The sequence below is a fragment of the Budorcas taxicolor genome, chromosome 1 (assembly GCF_023091745.1).
Source record: "Budorcas taxicolor isolate Tak-1 chromosome 1, Takin1.1, whole genome shotgun sequence".
In the NCBI taxonomy this organism is placed as follows: Eukaryota; Metazoa; Chordata; class Mammalia; order Artiodactyla; family Bovidae; genus Budorcas; species Budorcas taxicolor.
Genome location: NC_068910.1, coordinates 2,284,430 through 2,306,649, shown reverse-complemented (window position 1 = coordinate 2,306,649; position 22,220 = coordinate 2,284,430). Strand labels below are relative to the sequence as shown.

The 22,220-nt window shown below is 62.6% G+C and overlaps 1 protein-coding gene across 1 annotated transcript; it reads right to left on the bottom strand.

Moving 5' to 3' along the window:
* Nucleotides 1-7,453: 7,453 nt before the first annotated feature.
* Nucleotides 7,454-21,930, bottom strand: HDAC11 (histone deacetylase 11). The gene is made up of 10 exons (XM_052637942.1): nucleotides 21,862-21,930; nucleotides 20,779-20,927; nucleotides 17,891-17,991; nucleotides 13,310-13,426; nucleotides 11,842-11,884; nucleotides 11,543-11,619; nucleotides 10,586-10,648; nucleotides 10,264-10,360; nucleotides 9,271-9,449; nucleotides 7,454-9,062 (listed from the first exon to the last, which is right to left on the bottom strand). Coding segments are annotated over exons 1-10 (1,044 nt in total). The 5' UTR covers nucleotides 21,864-21,930; the 3' UTR covers nucleotides 7,454-8,846.
* Nucleotides 21,931-22,220: the final 290 nt, after the last annotated feature.

The window sequence follows — 22,220 nt, the reverse complement described above, 5'->3', positions numbered from 1 at the left end:
GCCGACCTGCGGCGTCCACTTCGCTCCATGGACAGAGTGGCTGAAGCTCGGCTCCTCCCGCGCCCGCTGGCGGCTCACCCGAGCCCCCCGGCTTGGCTGCCAGCCGCCCCTTGGAAGCTCCAGGTGGAAAAACAATTGTGGTGTTGGCCCAGGGCTGCTGGCGGGGCCCGGGGCCCCCCCTCCCTGAGCCAGAGATGCCAAGCAGCCTGCCGGGGAGCCCTTGGGAGGGCCTGGCCAGTGGGGGGGGGGCAGACGGGGCACTTGCTCAGAATGCAGGGGGGGAAGGGGGCCCCTTCCCGGATGTGGAGTGGGGAGGGGGTCTCTAGGCTGGCCCGGCAAAGACCACTCCCAGCCGGTCTCCTGCAGCCCGTGGGCACAGACCAGAACACCAACGGAGTGGTTCTGAGGACCCACTGCCTGCCCGCAGGCCCTGTTCTGGGGCTGACGCGGGGGACAGAGACCCCCACGCCCTTGCTGCCCAGCAGGGAAGCAGAAAGGGCCTGGTTGTTCTTGCACCCTGGGAAGCCAGCACCTGACGGACGAGGAAACCCAGGCTCCCAGAGGCGAAGCGACTTGCCACAGGCACCCCAGGACCCACGTCAGGGGCCCTGGGCCCCACGCCCACCAGCCACGCCCTGGGCCCTTCTCACACCCACCAGACTCTCCTGAGGACCCCGCAGGTGGGTGTCAGCTTTCCCGCTCTTGGCCGCTGCAGCTCCGAATGGGCAGGGGCGGGGGCTCGTCTGGAGTCATCTTGCCGGGAGAGGCAACACCAAGACTGCCCCCCGGCGCCCCGATGGTCCGACGTCAGAGCCCATAGGCGTTCATGCTCAGTCGTGTCCGACTCTGCGAAATGTTGGACGGTAGCCCGCCAGGCTCCTCCATTCATGGGATTTTTCAGGCCAGAATACTGGAGTGGGTTGCCATTTCCTCCTCCAGGGGATCTTCCCGACCCCAGGATGGAACCCATGTCTCCTGTGTCTCCTGCACAGCAGATGGACTCTTCACCTGCTGAGCTATCAGGGAAGACCCACTGTCTTTCCCAAAACTTTCCCGGAAACTCCCCGCATTTTGAGTCATAGGAGGGAGTCCGCATGAGCCGGGCAGACTGGGGTTAGGGCCCCGGCCAGCGGGCAGCCCCCTCCTGTGCCGGGGACAGCTGGGAGACTGGGCCTCGGCCAACAGCACCCTTTTACAATGATACGTTATTTACCTAGCTCAAGCCACACACACATGCGCCCTCTGCGGATAATTTTGGTCTGTCCTTTTTAAGCAACAACACAGTTATACTTAACCATTCAAGAGGAAGTGAAGCCCGCACAATGCCTCCTCTGTGATCCGACAGAAAAACGACCAGGCCAGCCAGCCGCGCTCAGGCTGCAGCACAGCAGAGCACCTGGGCCTGCAGAGAGCGCGGGCGTCACTCCCTCCACACAGAGGGACCCAAGCTGCACTCGGCTGTTGCTGTTCTTGTGTTTGCTCTTGTTCGGTCTCCTCTCCTGTCGTTGGTCGGTCGCTTCTAGAAGCACCCAGGCTCTGCCTGGAAAGCGGCTAACAAGCTCGATGCCTCTGGCCAGTGAATGGACCATCGATGACTCTGCTGTGAGCAGAGCCTAACAACAAGGGGAACTCGCGGCGAGAACAAGCGCCATTGAGCCCTCCTCGAGCTCCAGATGCTCTGCGGGCTCCAGGCGCAGCTTGGGGATCTGATACCGCAAGGGGGCCAGCCTGGGTGAAGTTGTGTGCCAAGTGCAGCGAGGCTCCACTTCCTCGAGATGCTTTGCCGCCACCTGCTGCACACGTCAGAGCTGGGCACAATCGCACAGCTGTCCATGAGAGCCCCGTCTCAACGCCGCCAGCCTTCCTCGTTTCCCCATCATGCTTTCTCCTTTCCCCCCTCCGTTTCATTCTCTAATACCTTAGACAGGCTTTATCTTTGTGGCTGAAATCAGGCTGCTCTGTGACTTGTGAGACAAAGTCCCTTCCCCTCCCACTCCCAAATATAAAAGTCTAGGTAAGGACTCTGGTCCATCACTGAACCTTCTCCGTGGTCAGAGGCAGGGGATGGGTGTCAGGATGGGCAAGGCTGTGCCAGGCAACGCGCCATGTCGAACCTCAGTGGTGCTTCATTTCTCCCTCACTCTGAACATCCACCCCCGTCTGCCCAGGGGGCTCTGCTCACTTGGGGCTTTCAGGGACCCAGACTGGCAGATGCCACAGCTCAAAATGTGTTCCCGCCGTCGCTGCAGCAAGAGGGAGGCTTCCAGAGCATCACCCACTGGCTGGGAAAGCGTCCCCGGGGAGGAGAGCGTCCCGGGGGAGACACACAGGGCACTGAGCTCATGGCTCTTGAAGCAAGTCCGCGGGCGCGTCCAAGCTCAGGGGTGGCGAGGAGCGCCCTCCAGGAGGATCTGCGCTTGGATCACGCTGCACTCTTGGGGCAGCGGGGGCTAGGCTGGGGGGTGGGCAGGGGACCGTGACTGCTACAGCCTGGGCTGGAGGCGTGGGAGCCCCTCCAGGAAGGCGAGGAGGGTGCCAGCGGCTCTAAATACTCGCCTGGGGCTGCGACCAAGAGGGAGCCGGGCCAGGCAGGGGTGTGTGAGCAGGGGCACTGGGCGGCCGCACCAGGCTCTGGGCGTTGCAGCAGCGGGAGCCCCCAGGGCCCCCCAGGGCCCAGCTCTCCGGGAATAAAGAGTCAGGCTCCGGCCCAGGTGAGACAGCAGGAGTGGTCTGGCCTGGCCTCCACCGGGATGGGTTAGCCGGGGACCCTCTCTATTTGCTTCCCCTCTGGTGCTGGGGTTGGCTGTGAGCAGGCCAGGGTGTCAGGAATGACTCATCCGTCAGGGTTGAAGGTTCCGCTGGACAGAGGCTACTGGCGCTCGGACTGGCCAAGGACATGTCTCAGGCTCGAGGAGCTCTTGGGGAAGACGCCACTGCTAGGTGCCCACCACGTGCCAGGCTAGCGTGCCCCCAGCCCCACCAGGAGTGCCCGTCTCAGCCGCGTGGACGAGAGCCTGGGGTCCGGGAACGCATCACACATCCGGCACCTCGTCCCAGGCCTTGGACCCCCGCGGCATCGCAGGATTCCTGGGGAGGGAGCCACAGCCTTTGAGACGACAGCGGGTCCTCACGTGACCGAAGACCTCGGGAACCAGATGGGCGTCCGCCGGCCTATGTTTTCGCCACATTCCTGAGCTCCAAGAGGAGAAATAAAAGTGTTCCCTTGTCTGCGAGCTGGAGAGACAGCAATATTGTGGCGTAACTAGGACCAGATGGCTCCAGGAATTTCCAAACGCCTCTCAGCGCATTAGACAAAATAGCCTCCCAGCCGCACACCATAACTCCGTCTGGCCGCCCGGGTATCAGTTACCGCGACGACCAGCGGGTTGTGAGTGCCGGCTCGGGGGTCCTAGCAGGGAAGGGGTCTCTGGTCGGGCCACCGCCCCCTCCTCCTGGCCCCTCGGGAGCACCCCTCATGCGTGAGCCCTCCCCAGAGCTCCAAGGCCAGGGCGCCCAACAGGAAATCTCAGAAAGGGGTGGGACATCCCTCAGCCACGGAGCTGGATGCCCAAGGCCCCCTCGCTAGCACACCCCCTGGGAGGGGAGGTCACAGCCACGGGGCACCCAAGGGTGGGCACTTCCAGCACACCGAGTGCAGGCTCTGGGGGGCTGGGGGCATGTCCGGAGACCCGCCCTCTCTGCACCCGTCTTCCTCCACGGCCACAACGGTGCTGAGAATGAAGCCAGTGAAGCACGCCTGTGCACAACCCGCGTCGTGAACCCAGAAGCTGCACCCAGAGGCCACGAGATTATCTCGGATGCCCCAGCCCCGAGAACATCCCACCCGGGGCCCTCCTGAAGGATGCCAACGTTAACTGAGAACATGCCAACACCAGGGCATCTTACGGGGGAGGAGATCGGGGCTCAGCATGGTGACGCACAGCTCAAGGCCGCACAGCTGGCAAAGAAGTCCAGCTCCAACCACCGTGCCCACCACCTCCCGATAAGCCAGCTCCCGCGTGCAATGAAGCCGTGTCTCTCTAGGTGTCCACGTCCCGTCTGTGTGGCAGGAGGCCGGAGAGCAGACCAGGAGGGCAGCCCACACTCTCCCGCTGGACCCGAAGTCCGCCCTCAAGTGACCAGAGCACGTAGGCCAGGCCACTTCCATCCCCTCACACAGGCCTCTGTGGAGGGAGGGCCAGCCTGCGGGCAGGGATGCACCTTCCCAGGGTCACTCTGAGGCCAGTGGTGAAGCAGGTTCAGACCGAGGCTGGCCAGCCACAAAGCCCACGTCCTTCCTGTGGAGACCACGCCCCCAATGGCAGAGCCCAGGGCTCCCTCGTGCCCTGACAGCTGTGCCTCCACCCTGGTGGCGACGAGGTGTGCGGAGGAAAATGCCCAAGGGGGTGGTCAGGGCGGCGCTCGGGACCCCCGACTCCCCTTCGGAAAGCTGCCGTGGGTGGGAGCCAGGAGGCTGAGCTCTGGTCCCCAGCTGGCCACCAGGCTCCTTAACAGCCCCCCTGGGCGTCAGTTTCCAGACTGACCACAAGCCCCAAGCTGGTATCCCAGCAGGCCCTCCACAAAGGACAGCTCCGCCTCTCCTGCCCCCCCGGTCATTACAAACCTTTGCCAGACGGTCTGCTTGCAGGGTGGAGGGGGTGGGGGCAAAGGTGCTCATTCTAGAGTCAGGCGGCCTCGGGTCCATTCCCTGGCTTTTCTGGTGCCTGTGTGACCTTGGGCAAGTCACTTGACCTCTCTGAGTCTCAACCTCCTTGTCCCTAAGGCAGTGACGCAGCTGTTGATGGGTAACTGGTATGGAGTGTCTGTTCCAGGTTCGACACTGCTATAAGCTCTCGACAAATATTGGCTCCTTGAGTTCTCATGACAACTGCCCCCATGCAGAGTATCATTCCTACTTTGCAGATGAGTATACTGAGGCAGAGAGGGAAAAGCACCCGGCTCCAAAATCACTGCAGATGGTGACTGCAGCTAGGAAATTAGAAGACGCTTACTCCTTGGAAGGAAATTTATGACCAACCTAGATAGCATGTTGAAAAGCAGAGACATTACTTTGCCAACAAAGGTCCGTCTAGTCAAGGCTATGGTTTTTCCTGTGGTCATGTATGGATGTGAGAGTTGGACTGTGAAGAAAGCTGAGCACCGAAGAATTGATGATTTTGAACTGTGGTGTTGGAGAAGACTCTTGAGAGTCCCTTGGACTGCAAGGAGATCCAACCAGTCCATTCTAAAGGAGATCAGCCCTGGGATTTCTCTGGAAGGAATGATGCTGAAGCTGAAACTCCAGTACTTTGGCCACCTCATGCAAAGAGGTGACTCATTAGAAAAGACTCTGATGCTGGGAGGGATTGGGGGCAGGAGAAGGGGACGACCAAGGATGAGATGGCTGGATGGCATCACTGAGTCGATGGACGTGAGCCTGAGTGAACTCCAGGAGTTGTTGATGGACAGGGAGGCCTGGCGTGCTGCGATTCATGGGGTCGCAAAGAGTCAGACGCGACTGAATTGAACTGAACTGAGCCAGGGGTGGAGGGTTGGGACTCGAGGCCTGGCCAGTGAGGGGCGGGCACTCACGGCTTAACTGCTGCCCCCCTGCAGTCTGGCTGACAGTCCCAGGAAGGCACTGCTCCTGACGTGGCACCAAGCCTCCCCGCGGTGGCCCTGGGCTCGGGGCAGGGTGTCCCCAGCCGGGGCTGGCTGGGCTAAATGAAGCCAGCAGGAGGGCAGCCGGCCCTGGAGGAGCCGGGGCGGCATCCTGTCTCCTTCAGATCTGCCCGGGAGTCCTACGAAGCTGGGGGACCCTGCCAGTGCCCCCGCCTGTGTTTGCGCCCTGGGTGGCAGGCTGGGCACGTCCCTTCCTACCTCTGTGCCCTCCAGCCTCAGGCGTGGTGCCCTGGGCGGGCAGTGCTGCCTGAGAACCCGCACTGGTCCCTAGCTGAGATCGGGGCTCTGAACTCTCTCGAAAGGACCTCCCAGGACTCGCGGGCCTCCAGCCGGGCCTGGCGCTGGGGTCTTGGCAACGACGGGGGGATGCGATCACGCAGCAGCTACGTGGGGTCAGGCTCTGAGCTGGCTCCAACATCACCCCGGACATCCAGCCCAGCCTCACAAGTTCAGGACACAAGCCACCAGGAGGGCTGAGGACGGAGGCTCGGAGAGGCCCCAGAGGGCTCCCTACTTGGTGGGCATGGGGCCCAGGGGTCTGCCCACTCCCCAGCTTGGGGCGTGGTAGGGGCGGGGGTCCTCCTAGGTCAGTTCTTCAGGACGCTCTGGAGCCACCTGCTGCAGAAACTCCCACCACCTCCGGGCACCATGCTGGCCCACATGGGCTCTGGGCTCCTTTTTGCAAGACCTTTTCCAAGCTTGCCAGGCCCCTGGGTTCTCCCCCGAGCACGTGTCCGACCCCAGACCTCCCAGCCTGGCCCCGTTCTTGCCCACCCGGTCGGCCAGGGCTTGGCACGTTCCCCTTGGGGTTTCATAACCTGGGGGATCATTTGCAAAGAGCACACATCCTAAGAACACACCCCGAACACCTCTCGGGAACCAGCCCGGACCCTCCTCCTGCCCCGCAGCAGTCACCATCGTAGTCACGAGCGGTCCCAAGCACCCCCAGGCGTTCAGTCCTGGGCCCGCCCTCCGGGTGAGTACCGCGTCCTTCGAGGCCCATCTCACAGACGAGCAAAGAGTCGCGGATTCCGGAGCCAAGGCCTTGGTGGGAATCCTGCCCCTGAGCTCCCAGTGTGCGCTCTGAGCAAGTAACCCCTCCCCTCCCCCGCCAATCGCATGCCTCAGCATCTACATCCGTAAACAGAGACGACGGCCTTGCCAGCCTTCACCCGCCTCACACCTATCGCAGGGCACACCTGGACCCCAACCACCACCGTGATGCCTTCATCTCTTGTCTTTGCCCTGGCACTGACCCTCGAGCGACCGCCCACTCCCTGCCCAGGCTGTGCCCCTAACGCTGGGGGTGCCCTGGCCGCTCTGCCGGGCTGAGGACAAGGTCCCACTCCCCACCTGCCCCAACCCGTCTGCCCCCACTCAGCCCATCCCTACACGTGCTCCCAGCCTGGCACCTTCCCATCCCCACTCGCCCCCGCCCCGAAACCGCTCTGTCTGGGCAGCAGCCTCTCTTCACGCTTGCTGAATCAGAGGCAGCTGCGAACATGCTGTGGGATCTGGCAGAGCTGCGGTCAAGCCTGGCTCCACCACTCACTAGATGTGCAGCTTGGGGCAAACTCACTGAGCCTCAGTTGCCTCATCTGTAAAATGGGCCCAATGACCTTCCTTCTCCAGGAGACTCTGAGGACAGAACGAAACACTGGCGTTCACCGGGCCACTGCCCCAGGCCCCTTGCTGTGTGAACTTTCAGCCTTTATTTCCTTGATCCTTAGAAGGGACGGACTCCTCCTCTGAAGAACACACGTCAGCCAGCTCGCATTGGGAAGGGCCTTTATGGTTCTCTGGAACAGAGGCTCCACGGACACAAGCCCATCACCGCCTGCCCCCTGGGGTCGCAGGCCCGTGTTGGAGGAGAAGGGGTGTTAGGTGCAGAGACCGGGGGGCGGGGGCGGGGCAGGGCATCCAAGTGTTTGTGACACTTGGTCATCTTGGGACCCTCCCCACCCCCACAGCAGACGGGGTGTGAGGGAGAAGGCGGGAGGATTCAGGGCACCCCCAGGTGGCAAGGAGCAGAGTCCCCACGGGGGTTGATCAGGGACGGCCCACCTTCCCTCCCCCCAACTCTGATCTCCGAGAGCACAGCCAGGCCGTGGGGCGCTGGATGTCTCCCTCACCCTGGCTTCCTGGGGGGTCCAGAGCATCCCCTTCAGAGCAGAGCCGGTGACAAGGTCAGGGCCCACCTGGGACCCCAGGCACACAGGGCAGGCCTGACATTTTCAGGGAGGCCAGTGGAGGCTGCAGCCCTACCTGGCCTCACCCCAGCCCCCAACCCTCTACCCGCTGCAGGCCAGGATGGAGACCCTCCGCTCATCCCCAGCAACCCCAGCCTGGCGTCACCAGCACCGCAGTCCCCACCTGGGCCTCGAGGCCTGCGGGACCCCGCCCGGCCACCCGCCCCTCCACGGTCTCCTGGGCTGGGCCTCGGTTTCCTCCACCCCTCTGGCCTCCAGAGCTCAGGCCTGTCCTGTCCCTGAGCCCAGAGCTCATCCCCCGCCCCCCAACCCCGAGCCTGCCCTTCCCTCTGGACAAGCAAGATGTTGGTGGAGCAGGCTCCCCTCTCCACCCTCCCACGAGCGGGGAGGGGCTCAGGGACAGCGGGTCCAGCCCTTCCTTTACTGATGGAGAAGCCAGACGGGAAGACCCACCGGTACCTGCACGCCTTCCCCGCGACCCCACATCCAGGACCAGGGCTCGAGCCTGCTGCCTGGGAATCCCTGCCCAGAGAGACCCGGCTCAGCCCCCTCTTGGACGCCCCACCCCTGGCGGGAGGGGGAGACGGTGTAGAAGAGGCAGGAGGGCGATCCTGCAAGCCTCCTCAGTCTGAAATGGCCGTGCTGTGCTGAAAGCTGGAGCATCCCACCCTGAGGAGCGCCCCCTGCGCCGGAGCCCCACCTGTGTCCTCCCTCTGGGGAGAACCACCACCTCTGCGGTCTGGTCAGGCCGTGCCCCTGTGGGTCCTGCCAGGACTCAGGCCCTGCCCTCTGCCCCATCTGCAGAGGGGCCCGGAGTCCCCGATACCCGGGGCGGGGGGAGAGCGGAGCTGTGCAAGGCGCCCCCGGCCCCTCGGCTGGAGGAGGAGATGCGCTGGGAGGCTGGTGGGTGGGTGGACGGGCTGCAGGCGGGGAGCCTCCGAGAGGGCAGTGTGGTCAGGGCACCTCCAGGGGCAGCAGAGGCGTGTCTGAGTTCTGTGCTGAGACACTAGCAGACTCGGGCCCGATGAGCCCCAGGCCATACAGGTTAAGGATGGAGTCGGCGATGATGCGGGCCGTGCGCTTCTGGTAGCCGCCCGAGGTCACCATGAGGATGGGCAGCTGGCGGCCGCGGACTATCCGGAACACCAGCTCATCCCGCTTCACGATGCCCTGGGTGGGTGTGGGGGACGGGGAAGATGGGCTCAGGCAGGCCCGGACCCTCAGGGTGGCAGAAGTCCTGCTGTGAGTCTAACCCCGCTCCGTGCTGCTGCTGCCGCCCAGCCCCTCTGGCCTCAGGAGGAACGCCCGTGCCACCCACGTTCCCGTCGCTGCTGAGTCCCCAGAGCAGAGCCCGCCCCCGCCCTGCCTCGGGACACACCTGTGGACTGATGGCCAGCCCGCCGAGGCGGTCGCCCTCAAGGATGTCCGTGCCCGCGTTGTACACCACCACGTCGGGGCGGTGCTCCTGCAGAGCTTTCTCCAGGTTCCTCTCCACCTTCTGCAGGTACTCGTCATCCTCCGTGCCCCACTCCAGCTCCACCTTCCGTCTGATGGCCTCTGGCGGGGGAGACAGCGATGCCCCAGTGTGCAGCCGGGAAACGGGGCTGGGGCATTGCCTGCTTTCCCGTCTGACTCTAGTGCTGCTCAGCCGCTCACCCACCCAAAAGTAAGCTAACAGAGCACAAGGACCGTGGATGGAACACTGCCTGGGGCTCAGGGACCCACACTGGGTGCCTGGGCTCACTGCCCCCGTGAGCTCTCTCCAGAGACACGGACACCCCATGCGCCCTCGGGTCCGAAGCCAGTCCGCTCGAGATGAGATTCAGTTCGGAATCGGGTCCCTGGGGCCATAGAGTGGCTGAGTCACCCGCGGCGCTTTCTGCGTAAATGTCCCCTCCCCACAGGGTGGGCAGGTCCCCCTGTCTTCAAAGCTTCATCAAAGGGTCTCCTGCCCTTTAATCGATGAGTTTAACCCACTGGCATTTATTTAACTTTCACGTTTGAACTGATTTCTGCCATCTTATCTTGTATTTTCTACTTCTACATTTTTCTGTTTCTTTCTTGTCCTTCCCTATTTTTGACCAGACAGCTGCATGCCCAGGAGAAAATCCCACTCTATTCTCCAGGTGGCCACCCCAGCAGAGGGATTCACTGTGTGTTTGTTTGGGTGGGGGCTGTTACATGGTCTTCCGTGGGTCAAGCGACCTCTTGGGTCTCAGTTTCCTTGTCTGTGAAGTGGGGATGGCCTCCCCCTCCCTGGGATGGCGAGGACCAAGAAGTGAAGTGGCGTCTGCAGGGCCCGGCACGCAGGAGAAGCCCGGCAGACAGAGCCCAGTTCAGGCGGGCGTGCTGGGGTCGGGGGGGCACTCACGCTTGGCGAAGCGGTCCCCGGGGTAGATGTGGCGGTTATACACGTCCATGATGTACACGCGCTTGTCGCCCATGAAGTCGCGCTCGTGCCCGTTGCCCTGGTGGGGACACAGAAGCCGCTCAGGGCAGGCCACCCGGGGCCAGGCCAGGACCCCGCAGCACGCCCCAGGGAACGCCCCCTGGGCGGGGCGGGGGGTGGAGGGGCAGCAGAGGCCCAGCCTGGGGCTCAGGGGTGTTCCTGGGGGTGGGGAACCCCACCGTGTGGGGCCGTGTGTCAGAGACCGCCTGGGGAGAGGGAGACCCCAGCCCCGCCGGGCACTCACCTGATGGGCGTCGAGGTCCACGATGGTGGCTTTGGAGATGCCCTCCACTCGGTCAAACAGGAACTGCCCAGGGCAAGAGAGGGGAGAGGTGAGGACCTCCCGGGCGAGAGGGCGCAGCCCCCCAGGGGCCCTGGTCAGAGACCGGGTGGGCTGCGAGCACCTCCGTGCTTGCGGGAGACCCCAGGCTGCCAGGAGGTCTGTGTGGCTCAGAGGAGCCTGTGTGTGTCTGCAGCGGGGACCCCCTCCCAGCTGCACCCGGAGCTCCGTCTTGCCATCTCCGCCTTCTTACAGGGGCCCGGCCCTAAAGCCACCGCCTCGGGGAAGCCCTTCCTTCCCCTGCCCTCCCCTCCCACCAGGTCTCCTGGCCTCTCCCTCTCCAAACGGCCAGGGTCTGCTGCCCCCTCCTCCTCATCCGTTCCCACGCCGGGTGAACAGGAGCCGAGGGAACCACGTGGACTCCCAGCCTGAGCCCCGACGCGGGTGCTGGCAGAGCACTGGCTTCTGACAGCCGCGGAGGCCACGGCCAGCATTGCCCCTTCGGGCTGTGCCCTCACCCCTGCCGGCCCCGTTCCCTGGGGGTGAAGGGGTGAGCCCCGCAGATGCCAGTCACTGTCGCCACCATCAAGGTCTTGATCCCTGTCTCCTCCCCGCTCTCCTGGAGCAGAGCCCTGTCTCCTGTTAATAATCGAGCGGCGTCCCGTAAGCTGCTCTCCTCCGGTCCCCGGCCCCTGGAGAAGGCGGGCGCCTCTGGACCGCCACAGGCAACAGAGACGAGCAGGTGTCACGTCCACGTTTGAGTCTCAGCCGAGCTGAGGGACCCAGGTGAGCTCCCTCCCATTCGGGGCCTCGACTCCCTTCGTGAGAACGTGTGCTGAGAACACTGGACCGGGGGACGTTCAGGGAGGCTCTTGGAGACGATCACCCTCGCCCCCGCCTGTCACGAGCGCTCGGACGCACCTTGATGGCAAGTGTGATGTCCGCGTAGGCGCAGAAGCCCCCTCCCCGGTCGCTGGAGCAGTGGTGGAAGCCGCCGCCTGCGAGGACAGTCGTGGAGTGGGCAGGGCTGGGCAAGGGCACGCCCCAGGTGCCCCCTCCGTCCTCCCAGGGACAGCTCTGGGCCTCCAGGCTGGCCAGGCAAACGGACCCCCCCCCGGGGCAGGTCACCGCCCCCGGGTCCCTGGGTCGGGGGGCAGCTCTGCCATCATGGCATCCGAGCAGCTGCCACCAGGCCCCAGGCCCGGCCCCAGGGCACTCACCTACGTTGATGGCCCAGCCGCGGTCCACTGCCAGCTTCCCTGCCTTTGAAAACAAGCACAGGCTGAGGCAGGCAGGGGCAGAGCGCTTCACTCACTCCTGCGCTGACTCACTGCCCCCGTGAATACTGCAGGCAGCTCCAAGGTGCGGATGAGCTGTGAGGTGGGGGTACGGGGGGCACCACCCGCCCCCACCCGCCCCCACCCGGCAACCCCCCAGCTGGCCTCTGAGATGGCAGCGCGTCGTGAGCGCGCTCAGTAGCGTCCGACTCTGACCTCGAGCACTGCAGCCCACCAGGCTGCCCTGCCCACAGGATTTCCCAGGCCAGAATGCTGGAGGGGGCTGCCATTCCCTCGTCCAGCGGACCTTCCCAACCCAGGGATCAAACCCACATCTCCTGTGGCTCCCGCACTGGCAGGCGGATTCTTTACCACTGAGCCACCTGCAAAGTGTAAACCCCTGTGTAACTGGGTGAGGGAACTGGAGGAAACCAGAGTTCCGTTCTGAGGCTTGCATGCGAGCTGACCAGGATTCTCACGCGGCTTTCGAACGGAAAACAGACACAGTTTTGCTCACGGAAATACTGTCGCTCTGGTCCTGAAATCATGTAGGAACCCATCATTCTGGGGTGAGCAGGAATATTCTAATAAACTTTAAAAGTGCACACATTTGCAAAGCTAAGAAGAAAACCACAAGGGGTCAGCCGGTGTTGATCCAGGTCTGGGTTAGATCTCTGTACATTTCAGTCATTTCCACTTCTTTTCCTCACTGTCTGTGGCTGACTTTCATTGGAAGGACTGATGCTGAAGCTGAAACTCTGATACTTTGGCCACCTGATGTGAAGAGCTGACTCATTGGAAAAGACCCTGATGCTGGGGAAGATTGAAAGTGGGAGGAGAGGGGGCCGACAGAGGATGAGATGGTTGGATGGCATTGCTGACTCAATGGACATGAGTTGAGTAAACTCTGGGAGTTGGTGATGACAGGGAGGCCTGGTGCGCTGCAGTCCATGGGGTCACCAAGAGTCGGACACGACTGAGCGACTGGACTGAGCTGACACGCGGTGTGAAACCCAGTTTTGCCGCGAGTGTTGGCGACTGCCACACCCCGACGCGGGTGAGGGCCACCATCCACCGTGGAGGTCACAGGTTTGTTTTCATCTGAAATGTGAGAAGCTCAGAGCTGCAGTTTTTGGACACACTCTTGGGGGGTCCCAGCTGGTTAAGGACACCTCTCACACACCAGCAAATACTCTAACAGGGGGTCTTGGGGGAAGAGCAGTGATTTCTATGGGAGAAGCTTTGGAAGAAAGTTTCTGTTGCCGCCTTGAAGAACATTTGCGATTTTGCTCAACTACTCAGCGGGATGAAGCATTCTGGAGGGAAAACCCCAGGTGGGCAAAGGCCCAGGGAGCGAAGGAGCCAGGGCTGGGGGCTCCCGCCCAGCCACTGCCCGCCACGCCCCACCTACCATTATGGTTCCTCCCGTCTGGGTCCGCAGGGGCCTGAGCACCTTCCTCTGCACCAGGAAGTTGGGCAGGAAGATGACCGGGGGGATCTCTGTGATGGTCGCGACGGCAAAGGACCACTGCGGGAAGAGACGCGGGCTGTTTGGCCTCCCTCTGCCCAACAGGCCCAGAGGCAGAAGATTCCCCCTGGACCAGCTTCAGGGCGCCTGGGGGGCTGTGGGCAAGTGCAGCTCCTCGGGTGAGAAATGGGGGCCCTCCCACCGTGGCTGAACTTCAGGCTCGGCACAGAGATGCTCACAACAGGGTGTTCTTAAAGTGAAGTCAGCGAAGGGCCTCATGGGCCAAGGCCCTCGGCTGCCCTCTTGTGTCCAGAAGGAGAACTGCAGGGGACGACCGGTCACCACCCAGCCTACTCAGAACTGGCCTGGCCCGCACCCCGGGGCAGCAAGGCCCTGCGCGGGCAGGGAGAGGGGATAAGGAAGGAGGATCCTTCTTTACAAGGTCACAGCGAGTCATCGACAGAGTCCGGACTGGACGCCCAGGGCTGCTGGTCCCCCAGCGCAGCACGCCCCTTCATCCACCCGGAGTCAGCCGTCCCTTCAGATGGGGCTGCACGCTCTCGTCCCCTGCTGCCGAGGCAGGAGGGCCTGGGGCACCCAGACCAGGACATAGCCTCCCTTCGACCTCCCGGGCCCTGGGCAAGCGTCCATGCACCCTGGTCCTGGACCTCTCCTGCCTGGCTGGGAACACCCGTGATCCAGGCCCTGCTCTCCACCAATGCTAGGCAGAGCCCTGCAGGGACACTGGCACCTGGCAGATATTTCCCAAGAGCCTGGGGAGGCACCAGGCCCGGAGATGGAGCTGGTCTGTCCTCACGGACACACAGCAGCCTGGTGGGGAGGTGCTGACCTGCAATGTGACAGCTTTGCTGGGGGAGGGAGAGCACGGTCTGGCCGGACAGCTGCAAGACCACGTGTGAGTGAGCGGGGGCATATGTGTTGCACGTGTGTGGAGGATCCATAATCGGGAAGGCGGGGGCTCCACCTGTCTGTCACACCAACCCCAGCAGCAGCCCAGCACGTGGGAAGCAGGGAATGACTGTTCCCTGGAAGGGAGCGACAAGCCCCCGAAGGAAAACATCGACCTCTGCCTCCCTCCCGCCCCCAGCAAGCCAGCAGGGGACAGAGAAGGAAAGAAAATGAAACCACCGGCCCCAAAAGGAAATTAAGAAAGCAATTTCATTTACAAGGACATCAAAAAGAATAAATTAACCAACCAGGTACAAGACTCGTACGGTGGAAACTGCAGAATGCTGCTGAAAGAACGTCAAGTTCTGAATGAGGGGAAAGACGTCAGTGCCCATGGGGTGGAAGACCCAGCCTGGTGAAGACGGCGGTTCTCTCCTAACTTGTCTACAGACTCATAATCGCTACTGAAATCCCAGTAGCGTTTTTGATTTTTGTTTTTTTCGCAGAAGTGGAGAAACTGTCCTATAACCCTGGAGGTCCCATTTCCCGGGGACCCTCGGAGGCTCACCCCCGGGTACTCTGTGCACGGGGTCTGTGTCTCTGTTCTCACTGACTCAGGGCACCGTGGGGGGCAGCAACAAGGCCAAAGTTGCGCCCCGACTCCCTGGGGCTCCGGCCACAGTTTCCGGGGCATCCTTGGCTTCCCCGCAGCCAATCCGAGCCCAAGAAAGGCCTGTTGCTCCAGCTTCACAGCAAACCCCGGGTCCTGCCACGTCCACCCCCGGCCACGGCTGCTTCCAGCCTTGTGTGAGTGCCCAGGCTCTCCCACCAGGATCACGGCAACCACCCCCTTCCTCTTGGGCTCCTGATTTCATCCTGATAGCCGGTCTCATCTATTCCCATCACAGCTGCCAAGCAAGCTCTGGAAACCCAGGTCAGATCGCGTCCTCCTGCTTGAAACACTCCTGGGCTCCCACTGCCCTCAGAGCAAAGTCGCAGCGACCACAGGCCCTCGCTGGTCCTGACCCTCATCTGACCCCGCCTCCTACCGCCTCCCTTCCATTCCCTCCAATCCAGCGGTGTCACTGCTGCTGGGACACTCCTGCCTCAGGGCCCTTGCCCCTGCTCCTCCTCCTGCTCGCTCAGAATGCCCTCCCCCAGATGCCCGCCCAGCCCACTCCCTCACTCTCCCGTTTGGGAGGCTGAGCCCCCTCCCACTCCAGGCCTGAGTCCCTACAACCGCCTTCCTCTGAGACGCCGCAAGTATCGCCTACTCGTCATTCTCTGGTCTCGGCTCACAGCCCGCCTGCTCTGTGAGGCCCGCTCGGACCGCTCAGCCTGCACGAGCGCGCCTCTGCCCACTGGCCCTTTCTTTCCCGTCGCTCCCGGGTCACTCGGCCTGCACTGCCCAGTGGCCCTTTCTTTCCCCTGTTGCTCCCGGATCGCTCGGCCTGCACGAGCGCGCCTCTGCCCAGTGGCCCTTTATTTCCCCTGTCGCTCCCGGGTCGCTCAGCCTGCGCGAGCGCACCTCTGCCCAGTGGCCCTTTCTCTCCTCCCTGTCGCTCCCGGGTAGCTCGGCCTGCGCGAACGCGCCTCTGCCCACTGGCCCTTTCTTTCCCCTCCGTCGCTCTCAGATGCTTTTGACGGTTACTTCTTCTCAGTCTTGCAGCAGGAAATGCGAATCCATGGCAGCAGGGAACGTTGCTCATTGCTTTGTTTTTGCACCCAATACACAGTCAGAACTCCATCCTGAGGTGCTGCACGACTGAATACTTCTTCACCTTAGTAGGTCATGTGGAAACCATCGTGTTTCTCCTTTCGCTCTGGCCACCAGGGAGCTCCAGATATGTGGCTTGGCCGTGGCCTCTTGGACACATTTGCATATCTGAATGCTCCTTCTGCCCTTGACGTCGGTTTTCTACTTGAGACTCTACCTGTAAATACTTGCTCGTATTATCACGTAGCACCTAGAAAGCTGCCTTCAGGGTGCTGGGGGGCCCAAGGCCAGGCATGCGGTCAGCCCCCATGGTTCCCTGAAAGGACCTCCAAACAGATGGAGCCCAGCCCTGCCCAGCTTTCTCCGGGCGCTCCCTCCAGCCCGGCCCCTTGGTCCTGGCCTCGCCCTGGCCCCACCCTCACCCTCTGGACTCTGGCAGGCATGTCCTCCTGGCCTCGCCCCTGGGCTGTGGACTGTGACCACGCAGGTCCCGGCCCCGGGAAACCAGGGCAGCCAAGTGCTGGGCTTCCTGCCAGGGCCTCGCACCCTTCGGTCTCCCGGGAACCAGGCTTCATCCTCTTCCTGGTAATCTTTCAGGAGCACAAGCTGCCAAGGTTCCATCTAGAATGCTCACTGCTCGGGCTGGCGCGTGGGAGGACGAGGGGCAGCAGGCGCGACCAGGAGCCCAGGAGACCCTGCAGTGGCCTGTCTGGGGTCCCCCCGGGGCCTGCGGGACCGCCTGGGTGCCCTCGAGCAGGTGTGGCCTCTGCAGGCTTGCCCACCTCAGGGGCGGGGCCTGGTGACCTCGGGCGTCCACTCTGGCTCTAAGATGAGGCGCTGGGAGCCCAGCGCTATGTGTCAGGGGTCCACGCTCCCGGGGTCAGAGAACCCGGGGCATCCTCGACCCACCGAGTTCTGACGCTGCCCCCAGCCCCGCCTGCCCTCCGCCCCCACAAAGGGGCCCAACAACGCCTCCGCCCTCGGAAGCGCACAGATGGGAGCCGTGAGGCTCGTCTAGAAAGAGGTCATCACAGACAGCCTGCAGGCGGATTCGCAAACCTTCCGATGAGTCGCTACGTTAAGAAATCAGGTGCCATCACCCACCGGTCTGCACCCACCGGTCTGCATTCCTGGCTTCTCTTTGAAAGCCAGGCCCACGGAGGAGCTGAGCGGCAGCCACCGCCTGGGAGGGGCCGGAGCTCGGGTTCGCCCCATACCACCCACCACCCGCCTGACCACTTGTATACGTTCCCAGCTGGGGCGCAAAAACCAGCTTTCAGCGCAACAGTTTCCAAGTCTCTAGCAGTAGAAGCCTTGAAACAGAATCTTCAGCTCCAACCCAACATAAATACATAAATACACGCCAAGGTGGCACAGACGTGGCTGGAGGGAGACAAGGAGCTGGGGGCCGCCACCCATCACCCCAGCAGGGGTCTTGGAGGCCTGTCTACAGAGGCCAGATGGAAAGTCACTGAGGCAGAGGCCCCAAACACCGGCGAAGCTTCAATCCCCATCAAGGGGGCGTTCATGCTTTCATGCTCCCAGGGATGGGGGCTCACGACCCCCAGGAGCAGCCACGCGCATCCCTGGTACCTGCCCTCCTAGGGCCCCTGGCTCCCGATGGGGACCGCAGACTCACACGCTTCCCCTGCGCAGGGACAGGAGCAGAGCCCCTGGAGCCTGCGGCCCCTCCTCCCGGTTGGCCGCCCCCAGGCCCTGCACCTTCAGCTCATTGAGATAGCGCCTCGTGTGTGTGCACCACACGCATCCTGCCCTCCTAGGGCCCCTGGCTCCCGATGGGGACCGCAGACTCACACGCCCACCCTGCGCAGGGACAGGAGCGGAGCCCCTGGAGCCTGTGTCCCCGCCTCCCGGCTGGCCGCCCCCAGGCCCCGTACCTTCAGCTCGTTGAGATAGCGCCTTGTGTGCACCACCAGCAGGTCTTCGTCCGAGGCCTCCCGCGCCTCCACCAGCGTGCTGTCTGACAGCAGCTTCTCCTCTGAAACCACAAAGCAGGCACCATGCACCCCTGCTGGCCCCCAGCCCCAGCCCCTCCCACAGGCTCAGACGTGGCCCTGGCAGCCCTGCCCCAGGAGAAGGTGGCCCCTGCTGGCTTGGGCCACCTCTCAGGCCAGTGTGGAGAGAGCTGCCAGGCCCTCGGGCCAGGGGGCATAGGACGCTGTGCCCAGCGATCCTCCGGTGTCCCAGGCCGCTGAGAGCCAGGGGGTGAGCTCAGGCGTGGCTGGGCAACTTGCAGAGGCAGGTGGCACAGGGGTCACCAATGCTGCGTCTCAAGGTGAGAAAAACTCTGGTTGAGTCTCCGCCACCTTGTGGTGACGTCATGGGGGGTGTCGTGTGTGGGGGTCTTGCCTGATCCTTGCTCCTCTCCCTTTTTTTAACCCCCTCACCAGCAGCAATCGTTTCACAGCCTCTCACAACAGAAAGCTGCCCGAGTTGGAATACACCGCTACTTTCACTGCATTTATTTTTTTACCATGACCTTCTGTTTCTGGCAAATGAAACTGGCTTTTTCCATTGAGATGACACAATGTTTCCTTTTAAAACAGGCTTATTTAAGTTTTTAAAAATGAAGGCTACGTCGATAAAAACTCTGATGCAAATAATGGAACAGGTGGTATGAGTTGATGGCACGGTCCCAAGAGTGGTGAGCCAACGACTGATGTTTGGGAAGCGCCACACTATGGCGTCACCCCCCACACAGACCAGACAAAATTCCCTCCTTTTTGCAACAGAAGAAGTCAGACAGAATGGAGGGAGTGCTCTGTCCAGGGCACCGAGAACGGATCCATGACGCTCTGGTTCTAGGGAAACTGAAGGACGAGGTCAGAATCTACGGGACCAGTACTAATATGTCACTCTCAGAAACCAACCCTGGTAGAATCCGGCTTGCCATTGTTTAGCCACTAAGTCATGTCCGACTCCACGACCCCATGGACTGTAGCCCGCCAGGCTCCTCCGTCCACGGGACTTCCCAGGCAGAATGCTGGAGTGGGTTGCTATTTTCCCCTCTGGGGATCTTTCCCAGGTCAGGGATCGAACCTGCGTCTCCGGCACTGGCAGGCGGATTCTTTACTACGGAGCCACCTGGAAGATCCTAGACACCACCTGGTTCCCTCCGTCTCCCACAGAGAGCTCCATGGAGAGGCTGGAACATTTCATGGCTCCCTACTCAGTTCAGTTCAGTTCAGTTGCTCAGTCGTGTCTGACTCTTTGCGACCCCGTGAATCACAGCACGCCAGGCCTCCCTGTCCATCACCAACTCCCGGAGTTCACTCAGATTCACGTCCATCGAGTCAGTGATGCCATCCAGCCATCTCATCCTCAGTCGTCCCCTTCTCCTCCTGCCCCCAATCCCTCCCAGCATCAAAGTCTTCTCCAATGAGTCAACTCTTCGCATGAGGTGGCCACAGTACTGGAGCTTCAGCTTAAGGCTCCCCACTGCCTTCCCCCAAAAGACCAGCTCTGTTCCTGGCAGTACCCAAGGCCCTTCACCACGTGGCCCTGCCTCCTCTCTACCTACATCCTCATCAGAGAAGGAAGCGAACTCAGGAAGACGGTCACCTCAGTGATGGGGACAAGGCACCCTTAGGTTGCACTGTAGGGCGACACTCGAGCCCGAGAAGGGGCAATCTGCGGAGAGCCTCAGGCCCGCTGCAAGCAGAGAGGGAAGGACCTCATTCAGGGAGGCGTGAGCGAACTCCCTGGAGGTCAGTGGTTACAGCTGCGAGCTTCCACCCCCAGGAGGGAACAGTCAGGGGGAGGCAGGCTGGCTCCACGACCCCTCCCCCCGGCCCCGAGCTCTGCCCAGGCCTGCACACTTGTCCTGTTTTCTACATAATCTTTTTCTTTGAATAAGCACTCTGGTCGCTACTGCAAGTGGAAAATCAGTATCGCCTGCCAGAAACAGAAGGTAAGCGAAACTAAAAACAAACAAAAACAAAAAAATACGAAGGCCACAGTGTCCTTAATCTCCACTGTGACTATTTTCTGCAAGGTGCAGGGCCGAGGCTCGCTCTAGATTTGTTAAAGAGGGAGATGGGCTTAGGTGTTAAATGTGGGCTAGCCCCCAAATGAAACATCCCCCAGGACGTGACCAAAGGCATTGTGTGATGTAGAGATATTCAGTGCTTCATCCAATGCCAGGTAACACTTCATGTAATACTTCCTACTTCCCTAAGTTAAAGAACCCCCAATATAGGAAACTGGAGTATCTTTTTTTTTTTTCCCACCAGTCTACTGCGATGCTTGAATTTTCAACCCTGGATTACAAACCACGGTTGAAACAGCGCGCTCCCCACAGCATTACCCTACTCAGAGAATGAGCCACAAATGGGATGAGGCCAGAGCTCTGAGGGTCAGACCTTTCTGGGCCCAGTTTCCTAGATTTTTCATCAGTGGGGTTGGAGCAAAGGTGGTCCAGCTCCAGGATTCTCGGACTCTGTGGGGCATGGACAGTGCATCCCTCCAGAGGTCAGCCTCCCTGGCTCCATGGCACCCAGCTCCCCTGCTACTGGTCTCCAGGGGCAGAGACAGGGCTTGGGTCCCCAGGGAACAGGAGCCGGTGAAGGTGTGCTGCAGGGCCAGGTCGTGCTCAGAGGGCTGTGTTGGAGAGATCCTCACGACAGCACGGGTGGAAGGCAGTCAGGGCTGAGGCTGGAGCGGGAGCGTCTGAAGCTTGCGTGAGGGAAAGGCAGCACTGTGCGGTGGTGGCAGGTGGGCTGCAGGGAGCGGATGCAGGTCCCGGGGGTGGGGGGGCCTTCCATACCTTTCAGGAAGCTGATCACTTTGCCCCATTTTCCTGCGTCAAAGGGGTGCAGCCTCTCCAGGCCCAGGAAGGTTATGTTGTAGCGCGGCGAGTACACAATGGGCCAGCGTGAGTCCGGCACGTGCTGGTACAGCTGGGTGGGGTGTGGCCTTCGTGGGCACGGGCACAGACACGCACAGACAGGAACAGCCTCAGTGTGGGAGCAGCCGCACCTTCGCGCCAGCAAGCTCAGACCGCACACAGCCCTGACCCAGTGCCACTAGCTCCCCTGGCAGCAGCAGAAGGGCCGCAGAAGCAACACTAAGATAGTGGCTCCCTACTCAACTCCCTGAACCATCCGGCCCAATCCTGGCAGCACCCCGGGGTGGGTGCAGGCACCACCACCCCACCAGAGGCTCAGAGAGAGGACCAGGGGCACCCCAAGGTCACCCCGGTCTCTGGAGCAGGCCATGTGCACCAGGTGTGTTGGGGTGCAAGCCTCAGCACCTCACCTCCGCATGACAACAGTTACAACCAACAGCTGTGTGGCCTTAGGCCTGGCTTTCCTGGGCTGCAAAACGTGCGGCTGTCTGTCGGGAGGGCTGAGATAAGGCACTCAACCGAGCACAGAACGCGCCCCATCTATCCCTGACTAGCGAGGGGGACAGTTCCCAGAAACAGCAGCTCGGGCTCACGCAGGCTGCGGCCCAACCCGGAGCCAGGGATGGGGTCACCTCGGGCCCTCCGCGCCAGCTGACCCCCATCACACCTCCGCAGCCGCCGCACAGGGCACAGAAAGCCGGCTTGCCACCGCGGGGGCCTCCGCTCTGCTGGGGGGCCCCGAGGACAGACGCCAAGCCGCGCACGTCGCCGGCCCCCGCCCGGCCAGCGCCCCGTGCGCCGCAGATGAGTGGCGCTGGGCTGGCCGCGGCACGCGGGGCGCTGACCCGGGCCAAGCGGCCCGAGCGCCCGCCGTACCTGGGCCCGCACCTGGCCGGCTCGCTCGGCCGCCCGCGCACCGGTGCGCCCGCCCGCGGGGACCCCTGGGAACCCCCGCGGCCTGGCCGGCGCCCCAGCCCGCGCCCCCGCCCCCGCCGCACTCACATCCCGGGGCCGGGCCCTCCCTGCGCCGCCACCGCTCCGCGACCGGGCGGGGCGGGGCGCGGCCCCGCCCAGGACACGCCCCCGGCCTCGGCCGCCTCCGCTGGGGGCGGAGCTCGAGAGGCTCGGCCCGGCCCCGCCCCCACTCGGGCCTGCGTCACAGAGGGCCGGAGTCCCGCGCCGAGCTCTCGGGCGGCGCCGACGGAGGCCACGCCCCCAACGTCCTTCAAGCGCCAAGTCCCGCCTTCCGCAGGCAAACATCCAGTGAGATCTCGCTCTGCTCGGAAGCCGCGCCCCTTAGGGGGAGGGCCGCTCGTCGCAGAACGGGAACAGGAGCAATAGCCCCGCCCCGGCCCTCCCGG